The following is a 13,567-nucleotide window of genomic DNA, read 5'->3' as shown; positions in this document are numbered from 1 at the left end:
TTAAAATATATTTTAGCATGTACGAAGTGTTTCTTTTTCATTGAGTTATATAAATCCTGACTATTCCTATCACGCTTCACTGGTTGGAAATTACATCCTGTCTTCTAGTGAGGAGTGCGGCTTCCATTGTGAATAGGAGTTGTGACCAAATATGGTTCCCGGTAAACTAAATGGTTACCTCCAGGGGGTCAAGGACAGCAAAAGTAGAACTAGAATTTCCTGAGGAAAAAAAACCCAAACTGCAAATAGAAAATATATGGGGGTGGCGGGGGGGGGGACACAGCGAGTATATCGAGATGAGAGACAGAATAGCTGAGTAATAAGTAAATTGCAGTGTTGAGAATCGGCTCACTTGAAAGCGGCGCAGGGGGCGAGCAGTTCCGGGCAGCACACAATGGGCCAACAGGATCAATATTGACATTCTCCTTAGTGATAGAAGAGTTAGCTTGCTGTGGGTCGGGGACCGGAGCTTTCCTATGAGCCAGCATTTTGTGGTCACGGCTGGGGGACACTTTAACTGTAACCTTGGCCCGCAGGCATAATGGAGGATCTGAGCAGGCCTGGGAGCGGTCCCTCCCCTTTATGGGCCTTTTTACCGTAAGAGAGCTCAGTCCTCCAGTGGTCCGATTCAATCACAGATCATTACTTTGTCAAAAGAGCTACCAGACCACGCTGGCACGTGTGCGTGCCAGCGCGTGTGGCGAGCAGCAGCTCGGAGAGACGGTTGTTGAGTGCAGCGGTCATGGGAGATGAGGCGAGGAGAGCAAGAAAAAGCAAGCGCGCCGCTTTTGGACAAGTGACTGTTTATTGCTTCTTATTGCAACAAGCAGTAACAATTAAGACAGATTTTCTCAACTCATGGCAAGAGGTGCTATAACTAAATAATAAAACACTGCATGATGTTGCTTTGCTGAAACATCTCAAATGTTGTTTACCTAAATTGGTCAATTAATCCAAGGCAAACTCATAAAAAGAAAAGGATGTGGGTTGTCCTGGCGGTCTCTTCCAACTGGCTGAAAGTCAAAGCTGTAAGGAATACCATACCACTTCTGTTCGTGCCATGTCAGAGGAAGACCAGTGTAGAAACACGCGGAAGAGGACGAAAGATGGACAAAGCATGCATGAAGTTGCAGTGAACCCCAGACATCGTTTGGTATTGGACAACAAAAGAAATTAACAAAAAAAAGGACACCTCTAAAGTGGATTCCATATTGCTCCTAAGCAATATTGCACAAGACATTAAAGGAGTCATTAAAAAAAAAAAAAAAAAATAAAATAAAACAGGCTTTACTCCTCTCACCCTAACATCATCACTTTAGCCTGAATATTATAATCATGCTGGTAACACTGTTAGCGCGTAATAATCTGTGCTAACACTCCATGCAGATCTGCTTACCCTTTGGCTTTGGCAGAATCGTGGCTCAGCCGCCATGTCAAAGTGGAACTTTGACTGTGAAACTGCAGCCAGCCTAACTGCCAGTCATTGGCTGAGCAACTCGGTGTTCAGTTAACAGTGAGATGGAAGTGCAGAGGGGCTTGCCCTCGCGTTTTCAGAAATAGACAGACAAGAAAAGATTGTAGTTGGTTGTGTCACCGAACCCTTGATGGCCAAGGCACGCCAGACAACCAGCTGTATGTATACAAACATTAAAAAGTAAATTTTCAATATTTTTGGTTTACGGGATGTTGCTGTATGAATTAAGCACTGTCCCAAAACTTTAGTCCACAGTGTCTTTATCATTCATCAAATTTAAGGTAGCGCGCTTCAATGATTGACACTATACTGTACATTAGCAGGGGGTTCTTCAATTTCTTGTGTGACCGTCATGACAGGTGACATCTTGGACTTTATAAAGTTTTAAGGGGACTTTATTGTGCTGACATTTTAACACAAACAATGGTTAATTTCTCTTTACACTTGGCAAGAATGGTGCAAATATTAACAGCTACTCAAATGTTCATGTACAATTTTCATGTTTGTTATTCACTCGAAATGAGATTTCCGTGCAAACGGGATTTTGGGGAGAAAAGATGCGGCCCCGCAGAAGGAGGCGGGAGAAACAAAGTCTCAGAGGAGGTCAACTGAGGTGATGGAGGTGCTGTATGGTGGGATAGTTTTATGAAATACGGAGGCCGGGCCGTTCGCCTCCTCTGAGGATTCTGTTCCGGCTCTGGTTATTGAGTTCTCACAGAAACATGCACGCACACAGACAGAAGAACAGATGCAGACATGTGCACGCTGGTGAGCTTTGTATGCAGAAATAGAAATGGCATCCCAACAGTTGCTTCTTCGGTGCGTTTCAGCCTGTGAAACAGCCTCCGCCCTGCCCACACGCACGCACGTGCACACACACACACACACACAGTAGGTGAGCCGCCTCAGAGTCCGAACCACTCGGTGATCCCTCCTCTCCTCGGGTCAGGTTTCTGCCTCTGCTTCTCATCCTCCATGAACTTCTCCTGCATCTCTTCCAGGGAACCCTCTGCTGGCGTGCTGATCTTTGCCGGGAAGATATCAGGGAAGGCAAACGTCTGGCCTTCAGCCTGAAATGCAAAGTCAACAACAGAACAAAGAATTTATTGAAGAAAACAGAATGATCTCATCCAAAAAAATTTATGATATAAGATGCAGATATAAAGGGTGAGATTTGGAAAGGAGGACAACATTTTACCCCGCGATATTACATTCCTCCGGTTTGGACAAACACTTTGCTCTGCCTGACTCTCAATTTCTCCAACTCACTCCTGGATGTTATCTCCTGTCTCTCTCCATTTCTCAGGTCTTGATTTATTCAGAAGTAAAGGATGGTATCCATTATTTATTCCATACCAATCTCTGGCCATGGCTAATGCATCACTGGCCCACCAGTCTGTCAGGCTGGGTGCAGTACAGTACGAAGGCACGCACGCAGGCAGGTGCACATGCACGCGCACACGCACACACACACACCACAAGTGCGCGCAGGTCAGTGGGTGCAGTATGCACACATCCAACACCGTCTGTCCTTCTTATCCTCTCCAATGGACACCTGGCAGAGCCTTTCAAGTGGAGCCAGACAGATTCTTGCAATCCTGAAATGACTCCACTGCGTCCCCAGCCAGATCGTAAGCAGCGATCACTGCTTGGATCGTGTGAAAGCCATTAATCATCATAAATCCCTCCACCCCCAAAAGTGATCTATGGTTGCAAACACTGTCGTTCACACCAGCAACGACTTCCACTTGAAGTCCAACACCATGAAGTAAATCGCCAGCGCTGTACATCAAATATTGTATTTGAACATGTCAAGTATTTAGTTTGGGTTCAATGAGTAGGCATAAGAACGGCCGACTCTGATGTGAATGTTATATTGTCTGCTTCCAAGCCCCCGCCCCCTCCCACCCCGCAGCCCCCACCCCAAAATACCGCGAGAGACAAGCCTTTCATTACCACATACTTTGGTTCGATTCCCAAGAGGCAGACCGGAGTGGGCTTCCAAAACCTTTTAAAGTGGGAGAACGAAGGGGGACCGTCTACTGGTATGATCATTGTATATTTACGCTGGTACATTGCGTATGTGGCCAAGTGGAAGTCCATGTCATGCACTTGTTTCTTTCACAGTTGATATGAGACTAACAGACAGCGGCTGCTAGATTTACCTCGACTGCTATCTGTGACTTGATAAACCAACAACGGTGACTCGACTCTAAACACAAATAATAACCGAGTGGCATTTAACTATAATCAATTCACGCGTGATATCACGTCCCGCATGCAATACTTTGGTTGTTTGTGACGTCAGGGGACACTCGTAGACGTGAGGGAAAAACAGCAGTCCAGCAAAAAAAATGTCAGCTTTTAGCCTTTGAAATATGCATGGTTTGGAACCGGTTTAATCAGGTTCAACCTGCAAAATCAATTCCTTTGGCAAAGCCATTTTACATATTCCTACATTCTTAGAACCGGTAGATTACTTGGTACTACCATAACCAACACCAGTGGCAGTGCCGCAAAGTGCCAAAAGATGAAACAGTGACAGAATGAATGGAATACTATGGAAATAAACTGCACTCCTGTTTTATACGCCTTTCAAATTCCATCACGTTTTTTACTACAGTGAAACTCCTCTACAACGAAATCATGTTTGCAGCAAGAAATTTTTCACAACGGGGGGTTTTTCACTGTAGCAAATTTGATCTCAGATGAAAACACACACACACACGCACACAAACGTATGTGTACTCTTTATTTTTATTCCAATAGTGCATAAGTATGAGCACACGCTTATTTGACACTTCATATAGTCAGTGTAGAAAGAAAAAAAAGGGAAAGAAATTGCAAAATGTACGATCAGCATTCACTTTCACCAATTTCTTGGATAATGTATTTTATTTTGCTTCCTCCGTCTTTCATTTTGATCACTTTTACCCTCTCTTCCAGCGTCAGAGCGCTTCTTGTCTTAGCTGCTTGACATCCAAAGGTCCGTTTTGTAGCCATTTTAGCAATGCAACGTTCATGCTGCGTCTGAATCGACCAATAACAAATACTTCCTGGACCCGATGGCTTTTCTTTCCACCATCTTACTGTCTCGAACTCGAACTCCCTCGATCGCTACGTAAGACAGCGTTGCTCAGCTGATATCATGCAATGAACTTTTAAGCCAGCCACGGGACGCTTCGTAGTCCTCGATGGCCATAGTTAGCGCGATGGAACTCGCCTTCTCTCTAATTAGCGCTCCAGTTAGCGTAAGGTTTTTAGCATGATAACAAGTAAAGCATTCGAGGAAACGTTTGTTTATTTGACTGTCCGTCGAGCCACAAGCAATTTACTCTGAGCAGCTAATCAGATGCGTTCCACTGTATCTTCCACGGATCTAGCTACAGTATCTACACACATAGATAGTGAAGTCCCTCTTGGCCAATCGGAAGCCAGGATGATGCCCGGTAAGTCAATGGCAGAGCAGCTATGGGTATGTTGCGTTCAGGAAACTCGGAGTTGTGTAAACCAGTGTGGTGGTTGCTGTTGCCGTTTCCGAACGAAGCAGTAGAGGTCGCTGTTGGATTAGACTTTGTTGTAGTGAATCTCTTTGCGAGGCAAGAGCAGAGAAAAAGATTTCATATAACGCAACAGGGGTTTTTTTTTCGTTGTATGGTGGGCAGGAGAGTGGGAATGGTGTTAATGCATGAAGATTTTTTTCACATTAGGGGGTATTTTCGCCCATGTAGGTTTCGTTGTAGAGGAGTTTCACTGTACAATGTACACTTTTTTAAATTTTATTGTCAGTCCCTGACTCCATTTTAAAAAGCCACCCCCATATTGTGTTGATTGCTGACTACTTCAAACATGCAGGGTAAGACTAAATTGAAGACTAACTTGATCATAGGAAAAAAAATGTAATTGTGAATGTATTTTTGTCAATATGTTGCCTGCAAAGGCAACAAAAGGCCATATTAAACTCAGATAGAATTGCGTGCCCTCACATAGTAATTACCGGCGGTTGAGAGCAGTTAAGGACACCCCGACAAAGAAGAATCTGTTTTGCTGAGCACAAAGAAATGAAGCCGTGTGACACTCACGTCCACAAAATAGTGAGATGTAAGTCTTATTGTTGGCCGCAGTCCTCATCGTGATTGCGTATGCATGTTAAACCTTCTCCGGACATCTTGCTGCAGCCAGTGAGAAGGCTGCTGCTGTTTGAAAATATTCATCACATTACAGCACAACTTATCCTGTGGCCCCCTCGGCCTTCAAGTGCTCCCAGCGGAAACATTCTGTCGTGTGTGGCTGTCTGCCTCACTCGCCTTGTGTAGTTGTCTGTGTGAAAGAGAGGAATCGTGTGTGTGTCTGTGTGTGTGGTTGTGTGCGTGAGTGAGTGAGTAAATGGAGAAGACTGAAGGCAGGCCAAAAGGCAAAGATTTTGCCTCAATTCAACTGAAAGAAGAGCTTTTTCCCCTCATGCCCCCTGCCAGCATCTTCACCAAGCTCTCAATTGAATCAAGCTGCCATCGTGGAATACTGGGACGAGGCCCCTTCTCCGAACCATGTAACCAAACCCCTCTTTAGCACATGAACAACCCATTACACCCACAGTTTGCCTCAATTGGAAAGAAGTTAGTCTCAACTTCCAATGTGTGTTTGTTGCCTTGCGGGCCTATTTAAAGCTTGCCATGCTCTGTCAAGTGAGGTCGGGTCATCGAGCATGCGGGCAAAATGAGTGATGATCAAAACAGCCAGTGAACAAACATTTGGCAGAGGTGAAAAACGTGGTGGTTCCAAACTCTCGATGGACCGGTTAAAGATAAGGTAAACTAAGATAAGATAACCTTTATTTGTCCCACACTGGGGAAATTTGCAGTCTAGAGCAGCAAAATTGGTGGGGGGGTAGAAAACAAAAATAAAAGTTTGGGATATAGATTGAAATGGATTTGCATAGGTTGCTGACTTTGACCAGGGAATGTTTCTCAGAAACACCTCAGATCAAGAACTTAGGTACAATAAATAAATAAATAAATAAAACATCGACCGTCAATCAGCGGCTGACAAAACGATAGTGACGTCTTGATTGGCAGAATCAGCAGATACGGGTATTTTATCATGACACGCCGGATTTAAAATCAAAACAATGCCGCACAATGCCAGCAAAGGAAGAATATACAAAATGAATAACCTTAATGCTATTCACCCCCCGCCCCCCAAACACACAGAAAGCAAAATGCCAAGATTGTGAACCCAGAGCCTGTGATGGAGGGAGTTTTATTGTATGCTTCTGTGCCCAAAACAGCTCATTTCTGATATTTTTTTTTCCTCAGGAAAACATTCCGACTTCAATGTTTCATCTTTTCCAGTTGTGAACATAGCAGGCAAACACCTTTATTAAGAATTTTATATATATATATATATATATATATATATATATATATATATATATATATATATAGGAAAATGATGTATGTCCGGCAGCCTTGGAATGCATGTGAAATCAATATGACGAGAATGTGAGCAGGGTGAGTCTTCTATTATTCATCGGCTGAGATTTAAGTATGAAATATGGAGACACAGTTGCTCTAACTTGATGTGTGAAAATGTTCCTGATAAAAAAAGAGGAAGATGCCCGTGTATGTATCTTTTGCACTTTTTGTCTGAATAGAACATTATGGCACAGTCAGATGCTGTGAATACAAAAGGTTGATTCAATCTGCTGCTTTGAGGGGAAAAAAAATCTGGAAGAGGCAACACCAGTATAGGCTCATCGCAGATGAGCTAGAAGAGGGCATGACCAGGACATTACCATATACTGCAACAATAACATTGTCAAATGTTTTTTTAATACATCAATCCAGCCCTACGTTTATTTAAAAAAATCTGACATCTGCTAAACCATTTGAGATCAAATAGTGACATGGGCTCAGATAATCTAAGACAATAAAACCAAATGCGTCAAAAAATAGCAAAAAATAGAACATTTCCAGAGTTTGACATCAACCTTTCCTTTGTGGGGTCTCAAAATTTCAGAGCATTTGTTGAGCTCAATCAGATGTGAATGAGGGGAGGGTTACGCACTCCGGCTTCTTGGGTGACTGCACATGACCGGATTTTCTGACTGAAGGAACTCTCACTGAGGTCAGAGAGTTTAAAAAGGAAAAAAGGTTTTAAACAGTCTGACAATGTGACTGAATTGACATCAATTGTTGAGGAGGGATAATCCAAAAGCCTCTTGAGAGAAATTGCATCCACAAGGTGGTTCATTAAATCAAGGCAAACAGACGCTGGCGGTCAGGCCTTTAACTCTGACCATATCAGTAGAGTGAAACAGAGGTGTTGTCGAACACAGTCAGGAATCTCTTCAAGCAGCCGGTCTTATGGCCCTGGTGGCTGTGTGGTGGGATGAATCATTCCCAAGTAGACATTTTGACAGATGATGGGCGTGTGTGTGGTGCTTGCTGTGTTTGTGTGTGTGAGTGAGAGCGACAGAAGGTATGCAAGTTGTGGTTTTATGCAGTTTTCACCACACGGTAGCAGAGTGGCGGACTACAGAAGGAGACCACAGCGGTGAGGTCACAGGGAGTAGAGCCGGAGGCGACTCTAATCTCAATCAGTGCGTGCATGTGCACTCTACGTCTGTGCGTGCATGGCCGGAGGGTGTGTGTGTGTGTGTGTGTATGTGTCTGCCAAACCGGCACCTGGGGGCAGGCACAGGCGGAGTCCAACAGACCGGACTACCGGCAGCCCCCTGCAACTCTTGCCAGAAGAAGGTCGTCATGGGTACCCTCATGCCACCGGAAACCACCTGGTAGGAGTGAAGATGGTGGGAGTGAGGACTGTGCACCCACACCCTCACCTTAATCCGAACCTCTGCGCAAGCTTCTTGCCCCAACCCCACACCCAATCCCCCTAATCCCCCAAAGTCCTGTGGCGATGTGGAATGGCGGTGGGCACAGGCCAAGGATGTGGCTGGGAGTGCCTAGCCAAACCATGCACACAGGCGGCAATGGAGTGATGGTCGTTGACACTGCGGGATGGAGCAGCGCATCTCTTCGGCAGCTTACATTGTGACTGAGCAGCTCCACACTGCTCATCCCTGTGATGGGGAGGGACCTAGAAAAAATGGTCTAAAAATTGTCTGCTCTCCACACTCCGGACGGTAAACCGCAATCGTCGGAGCATCCCCCTTGCGGTCGAAAGGATAATAAACAAAATAGAAAAAATCTATGCATAGCTTCGTGGAACGTCCGCACACTGCTAGACCTGGCTGAAACTCCTGACAGGCCCCACCGGAGGACAGCACTTGTGGCCACAGAGCTCGTGAGGTATAACATCGATATCGCAGCTCTCAGCGAGACCAGAACACATGGAGAGGACTCCCTGACAGAAGTTGGTGCAGGGTATACCTTCTTCTGGAAAGGGGTCCCTGAAGGCACTCGTCGAAACCATGGAGTTGGCTGTGCTGTGAAGTCCCAACTGCTGAAGCGCATCCCAGAATCCCCTACCGGCATCAATGAAAGGCTGATGACATGGCGCATTCCCCTGGCAAAGGGACACTTCGCCACACTCATCAGTGCCTACGCACCAACTCTGAATGCCGAGCACAATATAAAGGAGGATTTCTACAGAGCTCTGGACACCATCCTGCAGCAAACACCGGCTACAGACAAGCTCATAGTCATGGGAGATTTCAATGCTAGGGTGGGCACGGAACACCTGGTATGGAGTAAAGTTATTGGCCAGCATGGAGTGGGAAAAATGAAAAACAACGGCCTTCGGCTCCTCTCTCTCTGTGCAGAACATCAGTTGGTCATCACTAACACCATTTTCCAAATGAAGAACAGGTTTAAGACCACCTGGCAGCACCCCCGCTCCAAACACTGGCATCTCCTGGACTATGTGATTGTCCGTCAAAAGGACATACGGGATGTCCTCATCACCCGTGTCATGCGCGGAGCTGAGTGTTGGACTGACCATCTCATGGTCAGATCCAAACTCCTCATGAGCATTCAACCCCGTCATCCAAGGACAGCTCCCAACAAAAGGCTCAACTGTGCAGCATTGAACAACCCCACCACCAGAGCCAACCTCCGGTGACTCCTTGCTGAAAACCTTGACAAGATCCCGGAGGAATCAGGTGACTGGCCAGCTCTGCACCAGGCTATCCAGAGCACAGCCTCGGAGGTGCTTGGCCAGTCAAGGAGACGCCACCAGGATTGGTTTGACTGCAACTCAACCGAGATACATACACTTCTGAAAGCAAAGCATGAGGCCCATAAAGCTCTCCTGTCCTGCCCTACACCTCTCACCCATAAAGCCACCTTTTCTGCAGTTAGAACAGTGACCCAGCGAGCACTCCGTATCATGGAGGACACCTGGTGGGTGCAGAAGGCAAATGAGATCCAAAACCTGGCAGACTGTAACAACACTCAGGGCTTCTACAATGCCATCAAAGCACTGTATGGTCCCAAGAAGCGGACAATTGCTCCAGTCCGATCAGCTGATGGCTCTGGACTCCTCAAGGACCACCATGAGATCCTTGCCCGTTGAGCAAACCACTTTGAAAATCTTCTCAACCACACCAACCCTGTCAACCCACACATTCTGGACAATCTTCCAGACCTGCCAACAATCATGAGCCTCGACACCCCACCATCCTATTCTGAAACCCAGCAAGCCATTGCGGGCCTAAAGAATAACAAAAGCGCTGGACCTGATGGCATCCCTGCAGAGGTTTTCAAACACGGAGGTTATCTCCTCACGCGCCGACTGCACCTCCTGATTCAAAACATCTGGGAACATGGGACCGTCCCGCAGGATTGGAAGGATGCTAACATCGTTGTTATTTATAAGCAGAAAGGGGACAGAGCAGCCTGTGGGAATAGCCGAGGGATCTCTCTCCTGTCCACCGCAGGAAAGATCTTGGCCAAAATCATGCTCAACAGGCTGGTCAAGCACATCTCAGAAGGTGTGCTTCCAGAAACTCAGTCTGGCTACCGGAAGACTAGATCCACCATTGACATGATCTTTGTTTTAAGACAGCTAATGGAGAAAAGCAGAGAACATCACAAGGACCTGTACATAGCCTTCATCGATCTCAGCAAAGCCTTTGACACCATCAACCGTGAGTTGCTCTGGAAACACCTCTCCAAACTTGGGGTGCCACCCAAGTTTCTCTGCATCCTCCAGCAGCTGCATGATGGGATGCAAGCCAGAGTGCTCATCGGAGGACTCCAGTCAGAGCGCTTCAAGGTGAAAGTTGGGGTGAAGCAGGGCTGTGTCTTGGCTCCAGTGCTTTTTAACATCCTCCTCTCTGCCACCACGTGCCTCTTGCACCATGGCATGGGACATGAAGACGGTGTCCATATGGAGTACCGCCTAGACGGAAGCTTCTTCAACATCAGACGGCTTCAGGCTCACACAAAGACAAAAATCTGTCAGATCTGTGAAGTTCAGTATGCTGATGACTGCACTATACGAGCTCACAGTTCAAACTCTATGCAGCACGCCCTGGACACCCTTTCCAATCTGTACCAATCCTTTGGTCTTCAGATCAACATTAAAAAAACTGACGTCATGTTCCAACTTGCTACCCCAACTTCCACATCCCCCAGCTTTCACATTAATGGCACTCCACTAAACGTAGTGGACCATTTCACCTACCTTGGTTCCACTTTATCCTCAAACTGTTCCCAAACTGAAGTCAACACCCGTATCAATAAAGCATCATCATCCTTTGGTCGCCTACGCATCAGGGTCTTTGAAAACCGAAACCTGTACCAAGATTGCCGTGTACAATGCAGTATGTCTCTCCACTCTGCTCTACAGGTCAGAGTCATGGACTCCATATCGCCGGCACATTACTACCTTGGAAGCCTTCCACATCCGCTGCCTGCAAAAGATCCTTGGCCTGTCCTGAGAAGATCGAATTCCCCATACAGACATCCTCAAAAGCACCAATTCCATCTGCATGGAAGCGGCCGTGGCGAAGAAACATCTTCGGTGGATTGGACACACCATTCGCATGCCAGACAACCGCCTGCCCCGCCAGGTCCTCTATGGCCAACTGAGAGGTGCAAAGCGTTCTGCTGGGGGGCAAAAGCGGCGCCTCAAGGACTACAGCAGGGACCTCCTAAAGCGAGCCAACATCAACCCCACGCAGCTTGAAACACTTGCACTCAACAGACCAACCTGGCAGATCACTTGTGCCACTGCAATCTCTCAAATACACCAAATTAACCAAGCCAGACGAACCGAGAGACGCATTCAACGACACCAGCGGGCAGCTGGTACCCCCCTGGTATCTGGTTTCCCTTGCTCTATCTGTGGTCGAGTCTGCGGCTCAAGGATCATTCTCTATGCCCACGATAAGTGGCACCAGCGACAGAGTCGCTGACCCCTAAAAAGCAAAATTTGATCACGTTGTTAGGATTGCTGATGTGTCTTGTGTGTGTAAAAAAATAAATAAAATTAAATTTAAAAAAATAACTTTACTGACTGCAAACCTCCGATCTTATTCAGTTCAAGGTCAATGACAGAATTCACAGGAGAGACATTTGGCAGAATGGGGGTCAACACATCACATAAATGCATTGAAAGCACACAGAACACTTCAGACACATAGATACGCACTCTCTGGTACTGCACACCGGTTTGGGAGTTCTGGACACAAGTCACAGTCCATTAATCACACACATGAGCTGCATCCCTCTTTCCTCTCAGCCTCGCATCTTGGGATCTTGATCACTCATGCAACTTAACCACTAAACAAATCCTACATTGTTCACAATACTGGCTAACACCAAGAAAACAATCCTCCTAAACTGGAAAACAAGAAATCAACTTAACATCACCCACTAGAACAGGGGTGTCCATTACGTCGATCCTGATCTACCGGTAGATCTAAGACAGGTCCCAAGTAGATCCGAGGAGTGTCGAGGAGAAAAACAAACAAACAACCATTTGTGTGTCTTTGTACATGTTAGTAATATATTTTTTTGTGTTAATGTATGCTGCACCCTAATCATCCTATCAGTCTCATTTTCACAAAAAAAATAAATTTAAAAAATAAAATAAAGCAGGTAAATCTTGAATTTACGGTGGCGCGTGATTACGTCACCGGACTTTGTTAACGCTCAGCAGTCTGCAATTGCAGTTTGTGATCAGAGTGTTGCACTCTTTTATCGTCATTATTCTCATTCAGAGTTTGCTTCGTGTACAATTCACAGAGGGCACGGGCAAAGAATAGGAATCTAGGAGGGCCAAGGGAAGCACTTTAAAACGGTACGTGTGAGCTATGATAGTTAACAGGCTGCAAAAGTGCATCGCATGCCTCAGTTTCAGGCTGTTTCTCATCGTGTGTGTGTGTGCGTGAATGTGTGGCGCGCGCGTGCGTGCCGGTAAGGGTAGATCCCAGGAGGTTAGTTGATTGAAAAGTAGATCTTCGGTCCAAAAAGTTTGGGCACCCCTGCACTAGAAAAACCTGTGAACCAATCACATATCAACAGAAAAGATAGCTGCTTCTCATTCACACCACACGGTTTTATCAAAACCTGGCCAACATTCACCCAGGAACCCATCTGAACAGATCAAAAATTATCTCATGAATAAAGCACAGACCTTATTAATTCAATACACTACACATAATACCATCATAGAATTACACACACACACACACACACACACACACAGATCGATAGCTATAAAAACAGCATTTTTCACCCTATAATGTGCGTGTAGCGCCATCTAGTGGATGCATAATGCAACCACATTTACTATTGTACCTCCTATGCGCCTTATAATGCGGTGTGCTCTATATATGAAAACGGTTTCAACCCTAGACAGGAATGCCATTTGTATCATTTTTGATACATGCATTTTCATTATGTAACTCATTTTTTATATTACATTAAATCATCTGTATCAAATTTGATACTGCAGGTACTTGTAGCAGACGTGTGCACATTTTCAGCATGACGTCTCTCATCCACTGGTGAAAGGACACTTTGATCCTCTCCTCTTTCATCTATAACTGCTTCAGAGAACAAAGTGTATGCAGAAAAGTGGTGAAGATTGCACGACTGTCTGTGTCCTATGTGTTGTGTT

General features: G+C 45.7%; 1 protein-coding gene across 1 annotated transcript in view; it reads right to left on the bottom strand.

Moving 5' to 3' along the window:
- Window positions 1-786: 786 nt before the first annotated feature.
- mrpl23 (mitochondrial ribosomal protein L23) overlaps window positions 787-13,567 on the bottom strand; it is a 63,624-nt gene continuing 50,843 nt past the window's right edge. The window contains exon 5 of the mRNA XM_086109632.1: window positions 787-2,544. Coding sequence (XP_085965758.1) covers window positions 2,380-2,544 — 165 coding nt within the window. The 3' untranslated portion in view covers window positions 787-2,379. The remainder of the gene's footprint in view (window positions 2,545-13,567) is intronic.

The sequence above is a fragment of the Hippocampus guttulatus genome, chromosome 4, assembly GCF_054856545.1.
Source record: "Hippocampus guttulatus isolate MCC_2025c chromosome 4, RoL_Hgut_1.0, whole genome shotgun sequence".
NCBI classification, from domain to species: Eukaryota; Metazoa; Chordata; class Actinopteri; order Syngnathiformes; family Syngnathidae; genus Hippocampus; species Hippocampus guttulatus.
Note: the sequence above shows the minus strand (reverse complement) of the source record. Positions and strands in the feature narration are given on the sequence as shown.